The sequence below is a fragment of the Pholcus phalangioides genome, unplaced genomic scaffold (assembly GCF_987345545.1).
Source record: "Pholcus phalangioides strain wild (caught in Gottingen) unplaced genomic scaffold, Ppha-v1.0 ptg000014l_1, whole genome shotgun sequence".
In the NCBI taxonomy this organism is placed as follows: Eukaryota; Metazoa; Arthropoda; class Arachnida; order Araneae; family Pholcidae; genus Pholcus; species Pholcus phalangioides.
Window position 1 is genome coordinate 11,594,767 of NW_028301607.1, and position 16,547 is coordinate 11,611,313.

The following is a 16,547-nucleotide window of genomic DNA, read 5'->3' on the forward strand; positions in this document are numbered from 1 at the left end:
TCTTGTAGGAAAGGGCACTCATTAGGACCTGGTCTGGATGACGTTGGCGGAATCAACGTCCCACTCATTCACGATGGACATCATATATATATGCCGAAGTTGTTCGTTGTTCCTCATCACTGTTGTGTGTCTTCAAGAAACCGTTGGACTTTCCTAGAGACATCTTAGACACGGTAAGAAAAACTTTCAGAAATGTTCACAAAAAATTATCAATATTTTCGTAATTTTTTTTTTCTTCTTCTGGATTTTATATATACTTATATGGGTTGATGGAGTTGGACATTAAAAGACAATACGGAGACATTAATTTTCATTTTCATGCTTGAGAAGATATAAATAAAAAGTTCAAATCAACGTTATTGCATGCATATCCAACTCAAAAGTACACCCGGCTAATTGTATATATTAAATTATCTGGGCTTTGTATCTCCAAACGAACTCCATGTTTCTCCAAAATCAAGAACCCAATTGACTTTTTAAAATTATTTATGACAATATAATTATTCAACCTATTCAATTTCCACATTTCTAAAGTAAAGTCGACTATTTCAATATTGATTTCTATGGGGAATATCCTGTGCCTGTCCCTCAAAGTGATGATGATGATGATGATTATGACCGTCTATGTCATAGTCTCCCAACCTTTTTCGTCCCATCGTCCCCCCTTCTTTAGAAATTTTTTCCTCCCATCGCCCCCCAACGATATCTAACCCATAGGATCCTATGTTATACCCGTAGCTTCTACCGCTCCCCTGGAACTTTCCATCGTTGGGGGCGTTAACGCCCACGTTGGGAATCACTGGTCTATGTGAAAAGCCTTATTGAACTTTAGTTTAAATTACTTTTTAATTTCGATTCCTCATTCAAACTCGATTTCGTGTGTACAAATGAATATCTTTCGCACGTGCTTGGCGTGGCATAGATAGAGGGTTCCCCTGAAGAAGCATAGCAAGGGGGTCACAACTAGAAATAAATTAGTGGCTTTCGGGAAAGCAAAAGCTTTCTACCACCCCCCTAAAAAAATACAAGAATTCATTAATAGTGCATGTTTTGATGAATGAACTTTAATGAATTCTTGTCTTTTCTATTTTGTTCTTGTTTGATCTGTAGGCTTTTGAGGCATTTTGTTATGAAAATGCCTAAAATTGTGATTGATTTTATGAAAATGTGTGCATACATATCTAACTTTTTGGTGATAAATGACCAAAAAATATGATCGATTGTTTGAAAATTCCTAAAATATGACCACCAGCCCGAAAATATGACTTGTCATAAGAAAATATGGCACGTCATAAAAATCCTAGCTCTAGTCATAATTATCATTACATAATTTATAAATTGGGAGAAAAAATTTTCAATCCGTGATTTCAGTGAAGAATAAAACTCAAGTGGGCTTCGTTATAAATACGGGATACATTTATAAAGAAAAAGAATCGAAACTGCTCAAACAACAGGTCATATGGTCATCCTATCTCTGAGAAGAGCTCCTCCCATTCCTAAAAAAAACTGGCCTGGCCTTTTACAAGAGGTGAACTAATATGTAGGGAGCAAAAGTGTACACAAGAAAAATGGCTCGTGGGAGATCGTTTTTTTCTACATACTACAAAGGTTTTACTGTAATCCCATAATTCCATTAATTGTTTGCTATGAATTGGTTTCTTTTCTAGCAATAATAAAATGAAGCCAACTCTAGCAGTGTTGTCATTGGTTGTGCTCTTAGCGGTTCCCGTTTTTCCATCGACACTCTCTGCACGAAAAAGGAGCTTTTCCGGATTAGGATGCTTGGGAGTCTACAACAAAGCCAAATTCGCCAGGCTCGACAGGATTTGCGAGGAATGTTACCAGCTTTTTCGGGAATCCGATGTCCATACGGCTTGCAGGTAAATATAAAAAAGGAGAAATATTCAATTGTCAAATACTGTTAAAAAAAGAGATAAGCCAGAAACGTGATGACTCCCTTGGCAGTTTTCTGCCATTCATAGGTCATGTGAATATATTCAATTTATTCATATCTGGAGCCATTTTGGCTGCTATACGGTCGTGTGGTCATAGTGACAAACTCCCATCGAAAGGATCAAGGTTCGAAACCCACCGTCAGCACAGTTGGTGATCGGCTGAAAATTGGTGATCTTGCATGTGTGGTGTAGCAGTAGTAGGTAGGTAGGGCCTCCAAAAAATGGCTCGGGAATCCATGATGTTCTTAAGTCAGCCACCTCGTTGGGCAATTTGCCTGTTGTGGCGTTGTAGTCGTATTTGTATTTATGCTACCATCTATCGTCCAAATTAGTAGTGACGGTAGCGAATTCCTCAAATGTTTTCGTGATTGCAATTTTTCAGTTTTGGATCTACCTTCTCGTTCAGGACCGAAATATTTTCAACGAGATCCCCTGCCTCGCATTTGCAAAATTTTATATTAAATTTCCCCCAAAAATGCATATGCATTTCGTATATGAGTGGAATCTCCATAGCGGACATCTCCCGTTGACACGGGAACCCTTTAAAATAGCTCCTTCATAAATTTCGCAGTATATTAACGCACGATCCCTAAGCGGACAAAAATTTCGGTCTAGTAGTGTCTGTTATCGAGAGGTTCCACTGTATTCCTTTGAAGAATTTCTGTAATACACAGAGTAATAAAAAAAATAAGTACAGTAGAACCTCTCGATAACGGACATCTGTGGGAACAAGAAATTTGTCCGCTAACGGGGAGTGGCCACTCTATTAGAGAAATAATTTTTTTTAGCCAGGAAGTGTATGTCTATTTTTATATATTATTATTTCAGATCAAACTGCTTTAAAAACGATTTATTCTCAAGTTGCGTCGACGCGTTGCTTCTGCGCAAGCATCAACAGGTTTTCGACACGATGGTCGACGAGCTGTATGGCAAGAGGAAATGACAATACGTATAGACAAGACTATGTAAACAACAACAACAACAACGTGCTGTGACTCTGGAAATGAACGTTCGCTATTTTTAATTGTACAGGGTGGGCAAAAAGTCCGTAGAAACTTCAAAAATTTATAAAAACCGAAAAAATAGCCGAAATAAAAAAGGGTTTGCAGGGTTGGTATCGCTAGGTCACGGGAATTCTTTTAAGACAGAAAAAAGGCTCAAAAACAGCCGACAGATGACGTTGACGTACACAAGTCAAAGAAAAGATACGCAAATAACGAACAGAATACCTCCAAATCGTTTATGGAAGTATGTATTATAGGAGTATGTGTTCAACGTGACCGCCACCACAGGGGATAGCACATTGCAGGCGAGTTCAAATCCAGCAACGGCAGAGTGCAGCAGGTCAACATACACTGTCTATTATAATTTTCTCATTTGCATATTTCCACCGAAGTCGCTCGTATCAGCACCACCTATTGGCAGTTTTTTTAGGGTTTTTTTCCGTCTTAAAAAAATTCCCGTGACCCGCAATCCGTTTTCGGTTGTTTTTTCCGGTATTTTTTCATTTTTAAAGTTTCTACACACTTTCTGCCCACCCTGTATTTATTATACACGTATATTTACTCAATAAAAAATGATCAAACCTTCAAACTTGATTCTCATTTATTGAATCGTATCAATGTCAAATAAAATCGAATTTATTCATTTTCACACACGCAAAAAGATTTGAATTCATTTATGAGAAACATATTTCTCTTACTGAGGCTAATGATGCGTGTGCAGATGATTGAAAACTTACACGATAATTAGAGATGGGACGAATATTCAGCTGCTGTTCGGCCGTTTTATCGAATATTCAGTTCGGCCGAATATATTTGTGCAAATCTAAGCACAACAAACTAATTTTTTTAAAAAAATTAATTTTTTACACAAACTAAAAAGATACTGATGATATTTTACTGTGATCAAACATGAGAACACTTTTCAAAGTATATGGGCGGTAAAGAATATCGGTACGTTCGCCCGACTCTGGAGTTCTGTTCGCAAGTATGGAGACAAAATCAAGGATAAAGCAAAGGATAATAAAGCTCCTCCAAAAGCCACAGAGGTCGTTTACTAAACGAATAGCAGGCATGACCGGTTGGTCTTATTGCCAGAGACTTCGATTTCTGGGGTTTGCACTCGCTGGAATGGCGTAGAATCACTGCAGATCTGAAGATGTGCTGAAAACTAATCCACCAAATGGTTTATCTACCGCACCAAGGCCTCTCCGCACGAAGCTCGTGATGTCACTGAAGAAGACCATTTCACCTATTGTAATTGGATATAGCAGGCCGACGCATGCGATATCTTTACCCTTTTTTGTAGTATATCCAATGGCAATAGGAGAAATTGTCTTCTTCATTGATGCCATAAACTTCGTGTGGAGGCCTTGTTCTATAGGTGGAGTTGCTTCAGCACGCTGGCCAAATGCGGCCAATAAAGAAACTCCATCTGCCCCTCGAAAGTTGTTCCTGCAGAAAAGTATCAATAAACACAACACAATAAATACATAGGCTACCGTATTTCTTTCATAAAAACGCGAGATATCTCAAAAGAATTTGTCAAAGCAAGTGAAGTTGCAGCCGTAAAATTGTCAAAGGCAGTGAAGTTGTCAAGCATAGCTAGAATTACCGAAAAGTTGCCAATCGTGTAAAATGAATTGTAATGCAAGTCAAAATGTTAAAAACGTATACGAGTGTATTTGACAAATGCATGAAGTGAATATATTTATATCACTGTAATTAATCATGATATTTAGAGTTACATTTATCGTAATATAAAAAATTTATAATCCAAAAAAATAATCTTAATTCTTGTGATTTCCAAAATTTCAACTGAGCCTCTTTCAAAACTGGATGAAAAAACCTGGACATTTTATAAATAAAGTTGGAACGGCCGAAATTTACGGGAATATATATCCAGTAAATTACAAAAACTTTAAACAGAGTGTCCCGTAAATAAAGGTACGAACTTCATGAAGGGGAGGTAGAGAACATCAAACGGATTGAGAATTCCATCGAACCCCTAAACGGAAACGCCATCGTACGTCGCTAGGCGGAGCTAGAACCCCTAGGAAATATCGTAAATATTTGTTATTATTTTATTTATACTCTAATTTTATATGTAATTAATATAATTTTTATAACATAAAAATTAAAATTGCCTTAGAGACGGAGCTGTTTATGACAACGCTACAGACAAAAAAAATGTGTGGTTTTTCCGCATTTTTTTTCTGCCAGCTCCCTGTTCGTATATCGTTGCTTGCATGCTCACCTCCTACAGCAACCACGACTACTGCTAGCATGAGAAAAAAAATCACATACAACCCCGCCCGCCCGCTTAATCGGTCATCAACGATTCCAGATTTCCAGCACGCAATATATTCGATTGGGGGGAACAACTCAATTGTCATTTTACAATATCAGTATAGTTTGTATATTGAATGCAGATGCAGGATCAAATATTAATAAAGCTTCGGATAAATTTCGAGATGCTTTCGAAAACTTCAGACATCAAAAATGAAATAAAAATTATATTTAATCAACAATTATCACAATTCTTACCACGCTCTATTGGCTCAACGGTAAACAAAAATAAAATAATCAAATGTACGTATTGATGACAGCTTGAATACTTGGAGAGGTTAGTACCTACTCTAACAAATGTATTTATCTTAACTTAGTAACCTATTTTTTCCTTTAATTTCAAATGCGTCAGCCTATAAAAGTATTGTGTGTGTAGTAGTTAATGTGTATTAACAGTTGACGTGTGGAGCTAATACTTACTTGATTAAACGGGGGAAAGTCGTTGAAATCACCATATTAAAAGGGGATTTTTAACATTGTCTCTATGTCACCCGTTTGAGCGGGGTATCCGTGAGCCGATTAACCGAGGCCGAACTGTATTTTCACTCTCATGAACTGCACCGTCTAACGACGTGTGGTGACGTTCGCGATCATCGGTTCCTTTGCAATTCTCAAACCTTTTGATGTTCTCTACCTTGCCCTTAAAGTTTGTACCTATATTTATAAGGCATGCTGTATGCAAGTTTCTGGTCCGCGAGCGCCGAAAATACCGCATATCTTTCCGTCGGACTGAAAACTTTTTTCCACCCTGGGCTGGTCTTTTACTATCAGCACTAAGAATATGTTATCAATTAGATTGTATGTGAGAAGCATGCTTCAAGATCAACATATCACATTTCATTATTATTCCAATATTTGATTCTGGCATCCATCATTTCATCGGTAGCGTGGCGATTGAAAACAAACAGCATGCCAAAAGTGACAATAGTTCCAATACATCTCAGAATCATAGACGATTCGAAATACGTGAACTGGAGAATGGAGAGTCTCATCACTTCCCTCGAAGCCATCGAACCCAAAAGCAGCAGCGCCTTTGAATCGGCGTTCAGGCAACGTGGTATGAGATACATCTGTCTTCTGACCTCCTTTTTGAGTTTCTTATTGCAGGTAGCTTGGAAAGCAGATGTATTCTCCGAAACGGTCGAGGCACAAGAAGCCATCATCACGAAATCAACAAACAATCTCAAGAACTTACTGATGATCTCGAGTATAATCAGCGTACGTACCCCAGGTGTAGAAGTGTATATCTTTGGCAAACTCATAGTTTCATAAGTGGTTTTATGGAAAGAAAGAAGCAATTCACACATTAAAATGAAAACTAAGTCGGAGAAAATTTCTTCTGTTTTGCAGATGCAATCGTTTACTCTGATCCAAAGTTTTCCGATCAGCAATATGTCATGATCAGAATTCGCTCTTGAACATTTTTCCTTCAGCGCCGCGAGGAGTATAGACATGTGAACGCAGATAACGCTGTAGAATAACAATAAAGCATGATGTATCAAGTGCATATAAATGTTGCCACAAACCATTAGCCCGACGTATAACAGCAACTTCAATGATTTTGAAAATTTCCTTTTGGACATGGTATAAGTACGAAACATCATATTACCTATCGGGTCATCGAAATCCACGAAGCTGGCACCGATTACCAAGTATATTATATTTAAGAAGGTGAATGTAGAAATTCCAAGCATAGTTATTACAAGCAGTCTTCTATGTTTGACATCAAGTGTCTTCGAAAGTTCGAGCAGACTGGTTAGAAGGTTTCTGATACGCTCTTGTCTTCTACGAACGACAATCAGCAGAAGGATTGGCATTACTAATTTGTCGATTTGATGTATTTGTCTTTCGAAATCGAATATGTCTCTCAAACCCAAGAAGGGATTAATAAAACTTTTGTAGCGAACTGCCAGTTGTAGTATGGTAACAAAAATGTAAAACACGAAGAATAATTTGAACTTTAAGGAGCTCCGGCACTCGTAAAGAAACCCGAAAAATACAGCATATAGAGACATGGCACTATTCGTACAACTCCGCTTATCAATTTCAAACGAAAAATAAAATGCATCATGATGATATCGGCATATGCACAACCTGGTTGACAGCGCAACAGCTCGAATAAAAACATCGAAAATCCATACATATCTCACGAAAGCTTGTTGAAATAGATTAGTGTTTCTGCACTGAAAATCAATAGCCTATGGACATATCGTCGCTATTATATATGAGTGTGTTTTTCGAAAATTAAACGCGAACCCGACCCGACTCTGGTTGGCACAAGACGCTTGGTGTGATGATTTGTCTCGCCACACGCGTGGCCATTCCGCTTGAACATTTCTAAGAACCACCCACTTTGCCTCAAAACTTTGGGCCTCAACAATCACTTTCCGAACTTTAACTTTGGTTACCGTGGTTCCCTAGCAATGCGTTTCAGACGTGTGCATGCCTTTACAACGGTTTGTCACTTCTTTAATTCTGTTAGTATATGCATATGTATAATAGTTTATGCCTTTATAATGGTTTGATACATTTTCAATCCTGCCAGTAACGAGGCTTTTTGAATAGACGTCATAATCACCATCAGCATCGCTTTGAGGGTCAAGAAAAGGGTGATCCTCATAGAAATCAGTGTAAAATTGCCGATTTTAATGTAGAAATGCGGAAATTTTGTGGGTTTTTTTTTTGTCACATCAATAACTTTAAAAATTGTATTAAATACTCAAGTTTTGAAGTATTGAGTTCGCTTAGAGATATACGAAGCCCAGAAAATTAGATATGAAGTAATTAGCCGGAGCTACTTTCGAATTGGATATCCATGCAATAACATTGATTTCAACTTTTTATTTATATCTTCTCAAGCATGAAAATTAATGTCTCCGTATTGTCTTTTGATATTCAAACTGCATAAATTCATGCGGGGTAAGATATTTTAAAATTAATTACGGGCCCGTAAAAAGTACATCGAAGAAATTCCACAGCTTCAATTAAGCATTTTTGAAAGCTGAAACAGGCAGATGGCTAACTTGAAGTTCGTGGGGGGGGGGGGGGGGGGATCGAAATACCTGGCACCCTTTAGAAAAAGAAAAATATATATATATTTTTTTTTTTACGTTTCTTTAAATCTAGATTTGTTTCTTTCATGAGTCGCGTAAGAAGTCGCCATCTTGGCGACTATTGAGGCTTTTTTGGATCACGGAGATATCACGTGATCCAAAAAAGCCTCATTGAAGAAAACCCGGGCAACGCCGGGTATCATAGCTAGTCTATATGTATAAAATTAGGTGTCTGTGTGTGTGTATGTTCTCTATACAAATCTACAATTTTATATCGATCGTCACCAAATTCTGCATATACCAAATGGGACCCGACTTAAACGATAGGCTACTTTAAAATTTCGTCAGAGCAGGGCAAGTGCCCCAAATGGACAAAAAACTGTCGGGCAACAATGGTTTTTGGGTCTCAACAATCACTTTCCGAACGTTTACTTTGGCTACTGTGGTTCCCTAGCAATGCGTTTGAGACGTTTATATACCTTTACAATGGTTTGTCACTTCTCTAATCCTGTTACTATATGTATAATAGTTTATATGCCTTTATAATGGTTTGCCACATTTTCAATATGGTGTATCGACAGGCATTTCCGCGCATGGGGAATTTGGGGACGATTCCGCACAGTCCATTCCCGCACTTGCGAAAACACAGGTCCTTCTTGTCTTTCTTTTTCTGTTTTTATTCCTGTCTTTATGGATAGAAAGGAGTTAATGATATATTGTATATTATCGTAATAATATACAATGTATCATTAAGCTGGGTTTTTCCTAGGAGCAGGCTTTCTGCTGAGCGTCCAGCGTGAAAAACTGTGATTGGTCAAAAAACCTGAATTTCAAGTTTTTTAACCAATCAGCGTTTTAAAGCTCCACGCATCACAGAAAAAAAACCTGCTCCTAGGAAAAATCCGGCTTTTACAGTAATATAAACTCGATGACCTCCATGGTGCGGATAATCTTCCCCAGCGTGGGCTCCGGCGTCAAAAACAAATATTAGAATCTTGCAAAGAATGCAGAACAAGATATTAAGGAGATTTGTACGGGTCCCTTGGTTCATTCGTAATCATAACATTCACCATGACCTTTCACTTCCTAAAATTTTTTCTTACATAAAACAGCTCAATAAAAAACCAATTTGAGCTAATGAATAACTCTGAATTTCAGCATATAAAAAACACTTCACTTCTGAGATATAGATGGCAGCACTGAAAAATCATACACAACACTAGACACGCACTCAAACTCTTAGGTTCACACACTTACACTTCCGGCACAACTCACTAGGTAGTAAATTGCCTATGGCGATAGACCTGAGTTGTTCTCGGTTTGAAAAGAAAAAAAAACAAATAAAAAACATTATCAATTATGATGAAACTCCTCCGCTTCGATCCAACGCACGGAGGAAAATCTATAGAAGGCCAAAACAAATTTTCCATCTTCATTGGGAAAATTTGAGATACTAATAAGTGACTGTACAAAGTGTGTAAATATGTCTTATCCTTTACGGATTCTTGTGTAACATGGCACCTATTTAGTCCTTGGAACCTACGTATTCATCTTGTATTTTTTACTTCTAATTCTTGGCACCTATTTATCCATTTTTGTTCTCTACTTGGCGCCTATCTATTATATCATATACTTGGCTCTTATTTATCATATTATACAACCATATTTATACCAAAACTATGAAAAAATACAAAAAAAAAAATTTCACCCGTTTGACAACGAGTTACTTTTGAAACATTTGTGTATGATAAAAACTTCATTGAAGAATTGATGAACTGTGAACCTTCTTCGGAACTTGCATATAATTTACATGATGATCCACCTATCATTTTGTGCAATAACTGTCTTCATTTCAACTCCCATCTGGCCTGTTGGTGTGTGGTGGCATTTTTTTTCGTCTGAAATTATTGTGCTTAATTGAGCTCAGCCATAACCAGAACCCTCGAAGTTGACAAAAAAAAAATATATATATATATATATAATCTTTCTTTCAACGTACATGCACACACTAACTGACATTCACCCTCTTCATAGGCCTATCTTGGTCCGTCTTTATTCCCACTATCAGCCCTTTGGAGCTGGGAATGGGGGAAAAATTTTGATGCTGGTCTGGTCTGGGTGCGGATAAGCCGAATGTAAACAAATAACAATGATAGTCGGCTTTGACTACATAAAAATAGACATGTTGCCACACTGACATAAACAATAATAATGTGGAGAATGATCACATGAACACATTTAGCAGGTCACTAAGACTGTTTATTCTATAGAACTTGATTAAAAATATGAAACAAAATAATGAAACAAAAGCGTCAGTGTAGGAGGCTACGCTTGGTCTCGTCGACGTCTTCGTCCCGTACACATCGTCAGAGGGCGCTCTTATCTTACCGAGAGAGATGGACGTCTTCCTTCCTACATCGGCCATTCTGATCTGTAGCATGCGCCCTCGCATGTGGAATACTCATACATATAATATACATATATATGTGTAAATAGGAAAAAAAAATGCAAGAAAATATGCGCATAAAAAAAACATTTGGCATAATACGGATAAACGGCAATAATATATTGCTGATTATCATTTCAATAATAATAAGTTGTATTATTATTGAAATGATAATCAGCAATCACATCTGCAAACAAACAAACAAAAAAGATAAAAAATACTGACTCAAATAAAAAATTAGATTTTTCTTTTCTTTTTTTTTTTTTTTGGCGTCTTTAGAACCATCACACACTTTATTATTTCATTTTCCCAGAGGGATCGCACCACACAAGTTAAGAGTTATTGTATTAACCATTCCAGTGTTTCTGACGCAATATTACGTCGGAAGTTCTACAGAAGAAATATAAATACCATTCTTTCGCTAGCCAAGTATTTGAGAAGATTTGAGATACGAATGTTGCCTTGAGAATTTTTTATATGAGTAGATAAAAACACGTTTTTCACTCGAAATCTTCTTTTCCCTTTTTTTCCTATGCCTGTCTTTACTAGAGGGGCCGTACATCAGAATAATTTCGTAGAGAGACGATCTATAGACTAATAGTGCGTTATCAAATTCGTAGTGTTATCAAGTGCAATATGCAAAGGCGTGAAGTTATTGAAAATATTGGCATGGCTCACAAATATTGTGGCGTGGAGGAAGGGCACAAATCAAATATTTTTATGTCTTATCGAGATGGTGACAAATATTGAGTGACCTTGGGTTCATGGACCGGATACACTTTTACGCCCATGATAATTCAACATTATATAGTGTTCGCTAGCAGTTTATATATATATTATGTTCTCTCACAATAATACACAATAATATATTTATATATGTTTCCTTCACTCATGAAAGTGCACCAAAACTAGAAACCTGCTGTTTCAGTGAATATTTGTATATATATATAAGCAAAAAGTCCGTAAAAACTTTAAAAATTCATAAAAACAGGAAAAATAACCGAAATAAAAATCGGTATGCAGGGTTAGCAACGCTAGGTTGCAGTAATTTTTTTGAGACAGGAAAAAAACTCAAAAGACAGTCGATAAGTGGCGCTGACACACACAAGTCAAAGAAAAGATACGCAAATAACGAACAGAATGCCACCAAATCGTTTATTACAGCAGTATATGTTCCACATGACCACCACCACCACAGAGGATGACACATTGCAGGCGAGTCACAAATCCAGCAGATGCAGCAGCTCCGGATGTATACATGACACCTCTCGGCGGATCGCATCTTTCAGTTCCGACAGATGGAATGGACTGGATCGATAAACTTTTCTTTGACTTGTGTATGCCAGCGCTGTTAAGTTATTTTTTTCCTGTCTTAAAAAATTCTCGTCACCTAGCGATGCTAATCCTGCAAACCGTTTTTTATTTCGGTGTTATTCCGGTTTTTATTCATTTTTAAAGTTTCTACGGACTTTTTGCTTACCCTGTACGTACATACGTACTGTAGTTGATGCGTATTATATACATATGAAGTGTGCAGCTAATACTAGATTAAGCGGGGAGAAGGCGTTTAAATTACCACATTAAGCGATGATTTTTAACGTTGTTACTAAAGCTGGGATTACACTATAACAGTTTTATAAAAATTCTTTCATAAAAATTAACAAATGCAACCAATAACCTGATCAGTTGCATTTGCTCGAATGTAACCAATGAACTTATCGGTTTTATTTTTCCAGCTTTATAAAAGAATTTTTATAAAACGTTTATAGTGTAATCCCGGCCTAAGGGATGGATTTGGCGCCGGAGGATTTTTCCCGTTTAAGCGGGGCCGACTGTATTTCCACTCCAGCACTTTCATGAACAGCGCTACATAGCGACGTACGATGGCTTTTGCGGTCACGGATCCTTTGCGATTCTCTCAGTCCTTTGATGTTCTCTACCTCCCTTTAAAGTTTGTACCTCTATTTTAGGGACATCTTCCATACAAATTTTTGACCTACGAGTGCCTAAAATACCTCATATCTTTCCCTCGGACTGAAATGTTGTGTACCCTGGTCTTCTACTATCAGCACTAAAAATATTTTTATTATTGGGGGGGCCAATAATATTGTATAAATAAATAAATATGCGAAGCAGGCTTAAAAGATCACAACATATCACATTTCATTATTAGGAATTCCAATATTTGACTCTTTCATCCATCACTTCATTGGTAGCGTGGCGAGTGAAAACAAACAACATGACAAAACTGACGATAGTTCCAATACATCTCAGAATCATAGACGATTCGAAATACGTGAACTGGAGCATGGAGAGTCTCATTACTTCCCTCGAAGCCATCGAACGCAAAAGCAGCAGCGCCTTTGAATCGGCGTTCAGGCAGCGTGGTATGAGGTACATCTGTCTTCTGACCTCCTTTTTGAGTTTCTTATTGCAGGTAGCTTGGAAAGCAGATGTATTCTCCGAAACGGTCGAGGCACAAGAAGCCATCATCACGAAATCAACAAACAATCTCAAGAACTTACTGATGATCTCGAGTATAATCAGCGTACGTACCCCAGGTGTAGAAGTGAATATCTTCGGCAAACTCATAGTTTCATAGGTGGTTTGATGGAATGCAAGAAGAAATTCACACATTAAAACGGAAATAAGGTCTGAGAAAATTTCTTCTGTTTTGCAGATGCAATCGTTTACTCTGACCCAAAGTTTTCCGATCAGGAGTATGTCATGATTAGAAGTCGCCCTTGAACATTTTTCCTTCAGCGCCGCGAGGAGTATAGACATGTGAACGCAGATAACGCTGTAGAATAACAATATAGCATGAAATGGCAGTTGCGCATAAATGGTGGTACAAACCGAGATCCCGATGAATATCAGGCGTTTCAATGGTTCTGTTGGCTTCCATTTAGAACTGGTTATAACACCGAACATCATATTGCCTACTGGGTCATCGAAATCCACGAAGATGGTACCGATTACGAAGAATATTATATTAAAGACGATAAAAGTAGAAATTCCGAGCATAATAATCACAAGCAATTTTCTATGTTTAACATCAAGTGTCTTCGAAAGTTCGAGGAGACTGGTTAGAAGGTTCCTGATACGCTCTTGTCTTCTGCGAATGACAATCAGCAGAATGATTGGCATTAGTCTGTTCATTGCATGAATTTGTTCTTGAAAATCGCGTACATCTTTCAATCTTAAGAAGGGACTAATAATTTTTAAGTTTTGAAATACCAGATAATTTGTGACAATAAAAATGTAAAACACGAAGAATAATTTGAATTGCAAGGAACTCCGACACTCGTAAAGAAACCCGAAAAATACAGCATATAGAGACATATCACTAAGTATTCATGCAACTCCGCTTGTATCAATCTCAAACGAACAATAATGATGATACCAGCATGAAATCTGATCAACATCGCAACAGCTCCAATAAAAACAATACTGATTAAAGGTGTTTCGGGCATGGTACGATATCGTTTTTACGGTTATTGACGTAAAGTCCATCCATACATATCTCATGAAGGCTTGTTCAAATAGAAAACTGTTTCCGCACTGCAAATCGATAGCTACTGGAAATATCTTCGCTATTATATGAGTGTGTTCTTCGAAAACCAATCACGAACTCAACCCTGCTCTGATTGTCACTAGATGATTTTGTGTGATGATTAGTCTCGCCACACACGCAAGGATATTTCGCTCGAGAATTTCTAAGAACCACCTCCTTCGCCTCAAATGTGATAATATTATTATTTTATGTGACGTTCAACTGATTATTTTTATTGGCAAAAATCGTGGCGGAGTTGATCTTAATCTGCAATAAGAAGCTCCGATGTGATGATTAGTCCAGCCACACGCAACGATGACGGAGAAAATTTTCTTTGGACGATTTTCGCCAAATACATAGTCTTGGTAGCGAATTTCACTCTGCAGTATTTTTCTTTGCTTGAAAGCAAATAAATTTTTCTTCTAATTCACTTCAGTCTTCACTTATATTTGATTCTTTCTTTGTGCTCGGTGAAAAAAACAATCCGCCCCCCCCCCCACAAGAGTGGTGCTGACGGAGTGTGGAGTGCTCCGACCCCCGGAACAATTTACAGTCGAATCCCGTTCTAATGAATACCGATATAGCGAGAATCTCGTTTTAACGATCACTTTTCTGATTACCCAGACAATTTTACATAGGAAAAATGCAAAAAAACCTGTAATTCTTTTATAACGAAATTTCGTTGTAACGAAGGGATTTCTCCGGTCTATTGGAGTTCGTTATAACGGGAGTTGACTGTATTATTTTTTCTTTCTGTTTTTCACTCTATAAATTCACTATGCATGGTCCCATAAAAATCTGTTCTGGTCCCACTCAAGATCTCACGGGGTGGGGGGGGGGGGCTCTTCTGCAGGATGTGGGGAAAATGGAATACCTTGAAAATATCTGATTGCAAGCACATGCAAATTCATTGCCACGGAGGAGCGCAGGGGACTCAGAAAAATAATTTTTCCCCGATGCCTATGGATACCCTTGAGATGACCCATAGTGAGGATCAGAGCTGCCACCTCCCCCCACCTAGAACCAAGAGCGGATCTAGAGCTCGCTCTTGTGAGAAGTGATTTTACAAATCACTGAAAAATTTCTCTCATCAGGATGAAGTGACCGTATGCCCTGCATTTTCAGTGACAATCCCGTTTTTCTGTTGTTTGTTTAGTTTTTTTTCTGCATGCCGACTTTTTGAAATATGTCCCGGCTTTAATCGTTTTTTAATCTGTAAGTTTCCTTGAATTTGTTATTTAATTTGTTGTTGTTGCAATATCATCATATCATATAGAAGTTCCGAAAATTTCACGAATTACCACATTTCACTTGGGGCTATCCCCCCCCCCCACCCCCGTGAAACCGCTGCGGCACCTAAAATGAAGGTATTTCCCCCACTCACATCTTGCAGCCGACCCTATGCTAGGATGTTTAGTTGCCCTTCTATAGTGAATTTATGGTATGAAAAAGCAGAAAATTGTAAGACTCGTTCCTGCTGTAGCCCTGTCAGCCCCACCCTTGTGGGAGGCCATTAATCCAATTTTTATAACATATAAGAAAAACAACGAACTACTGCGTTTTTGTACTCTATATGAGTGGTGTGCAAACTTTTTGAAGCACGACTCCCTTTATACCAAAAAAAAAAAAAAAAAAATCAGCGACACCTGCATTTACTGACTATATGTCCCGGTTTTCCAGGACGTTCCGTTTTTTTTTCTGCCAGTAAACGTGCTGTCCCGTAAGCTTTTTTCGGAACGCTTGTTCCGATTTTAATTAGGTGATATTGGTTTTTCCAAAGATATAAAGTTTTTTTTTTAAATATCACAAAATATTTACTGTGTTTTTGACGTACTTTTGTCCCAGATGTAAGATGGAAGTGTAGTCAGGTGTATGGTCATTGATTTTCGTATACACGGTGATTAAGAAATAATCATCCGATTTCAAAATGATTCTAAGCTTGAAATCGACCATAAAAAAAAATTGTTCATAGAACGTAGACACATTTCCCTCCGTGTATTAACATATTACTTATTATTCTATTCTGTGTTTTTAATTTTCGAAAAATATACAATTCTGAAATCCTGTGATTCTCCCGCGTACTTTTTAGTACAAGGACACTGCACATTCATGATTCTGGCATGACGGAGCCGATATATATTGATTATTGTACAAGTAGAATTTGATGAAATCCCATTGAATGACACACGG

At 37.6% G+C, this 16,547-nt stretch overlaps 1 protein-coding gene across 1 annotated transcript; it reads left to right on the forward strand.

The window, feature by feature from the left end:
• Positions 1-134: 134 nt before the first annotated feature.
• LOC149078152 (ion transport peptide-like) lies at positions 135-3,433 on the forward strand. Its single transcript, XM_089241450.1, has 3 exons — positions 135-173; positions 1,668-1,880; positions 2,784-3,433. Exons 2-3 carry the CDS (start codon positions 1,678-1,680, stop codon positions 2,896-2,898), a joined length of 318 nt encoding a protein of 105 aa, XP_089097576.1. The 5' UTR covers positions 135-173; positions 1,668-1,677; the 3' UTR covers positions 2,899-3,433.
• The last annotated feature ends 13,114 nt before the right edge of the window (positions 3,434-16,547 follow it).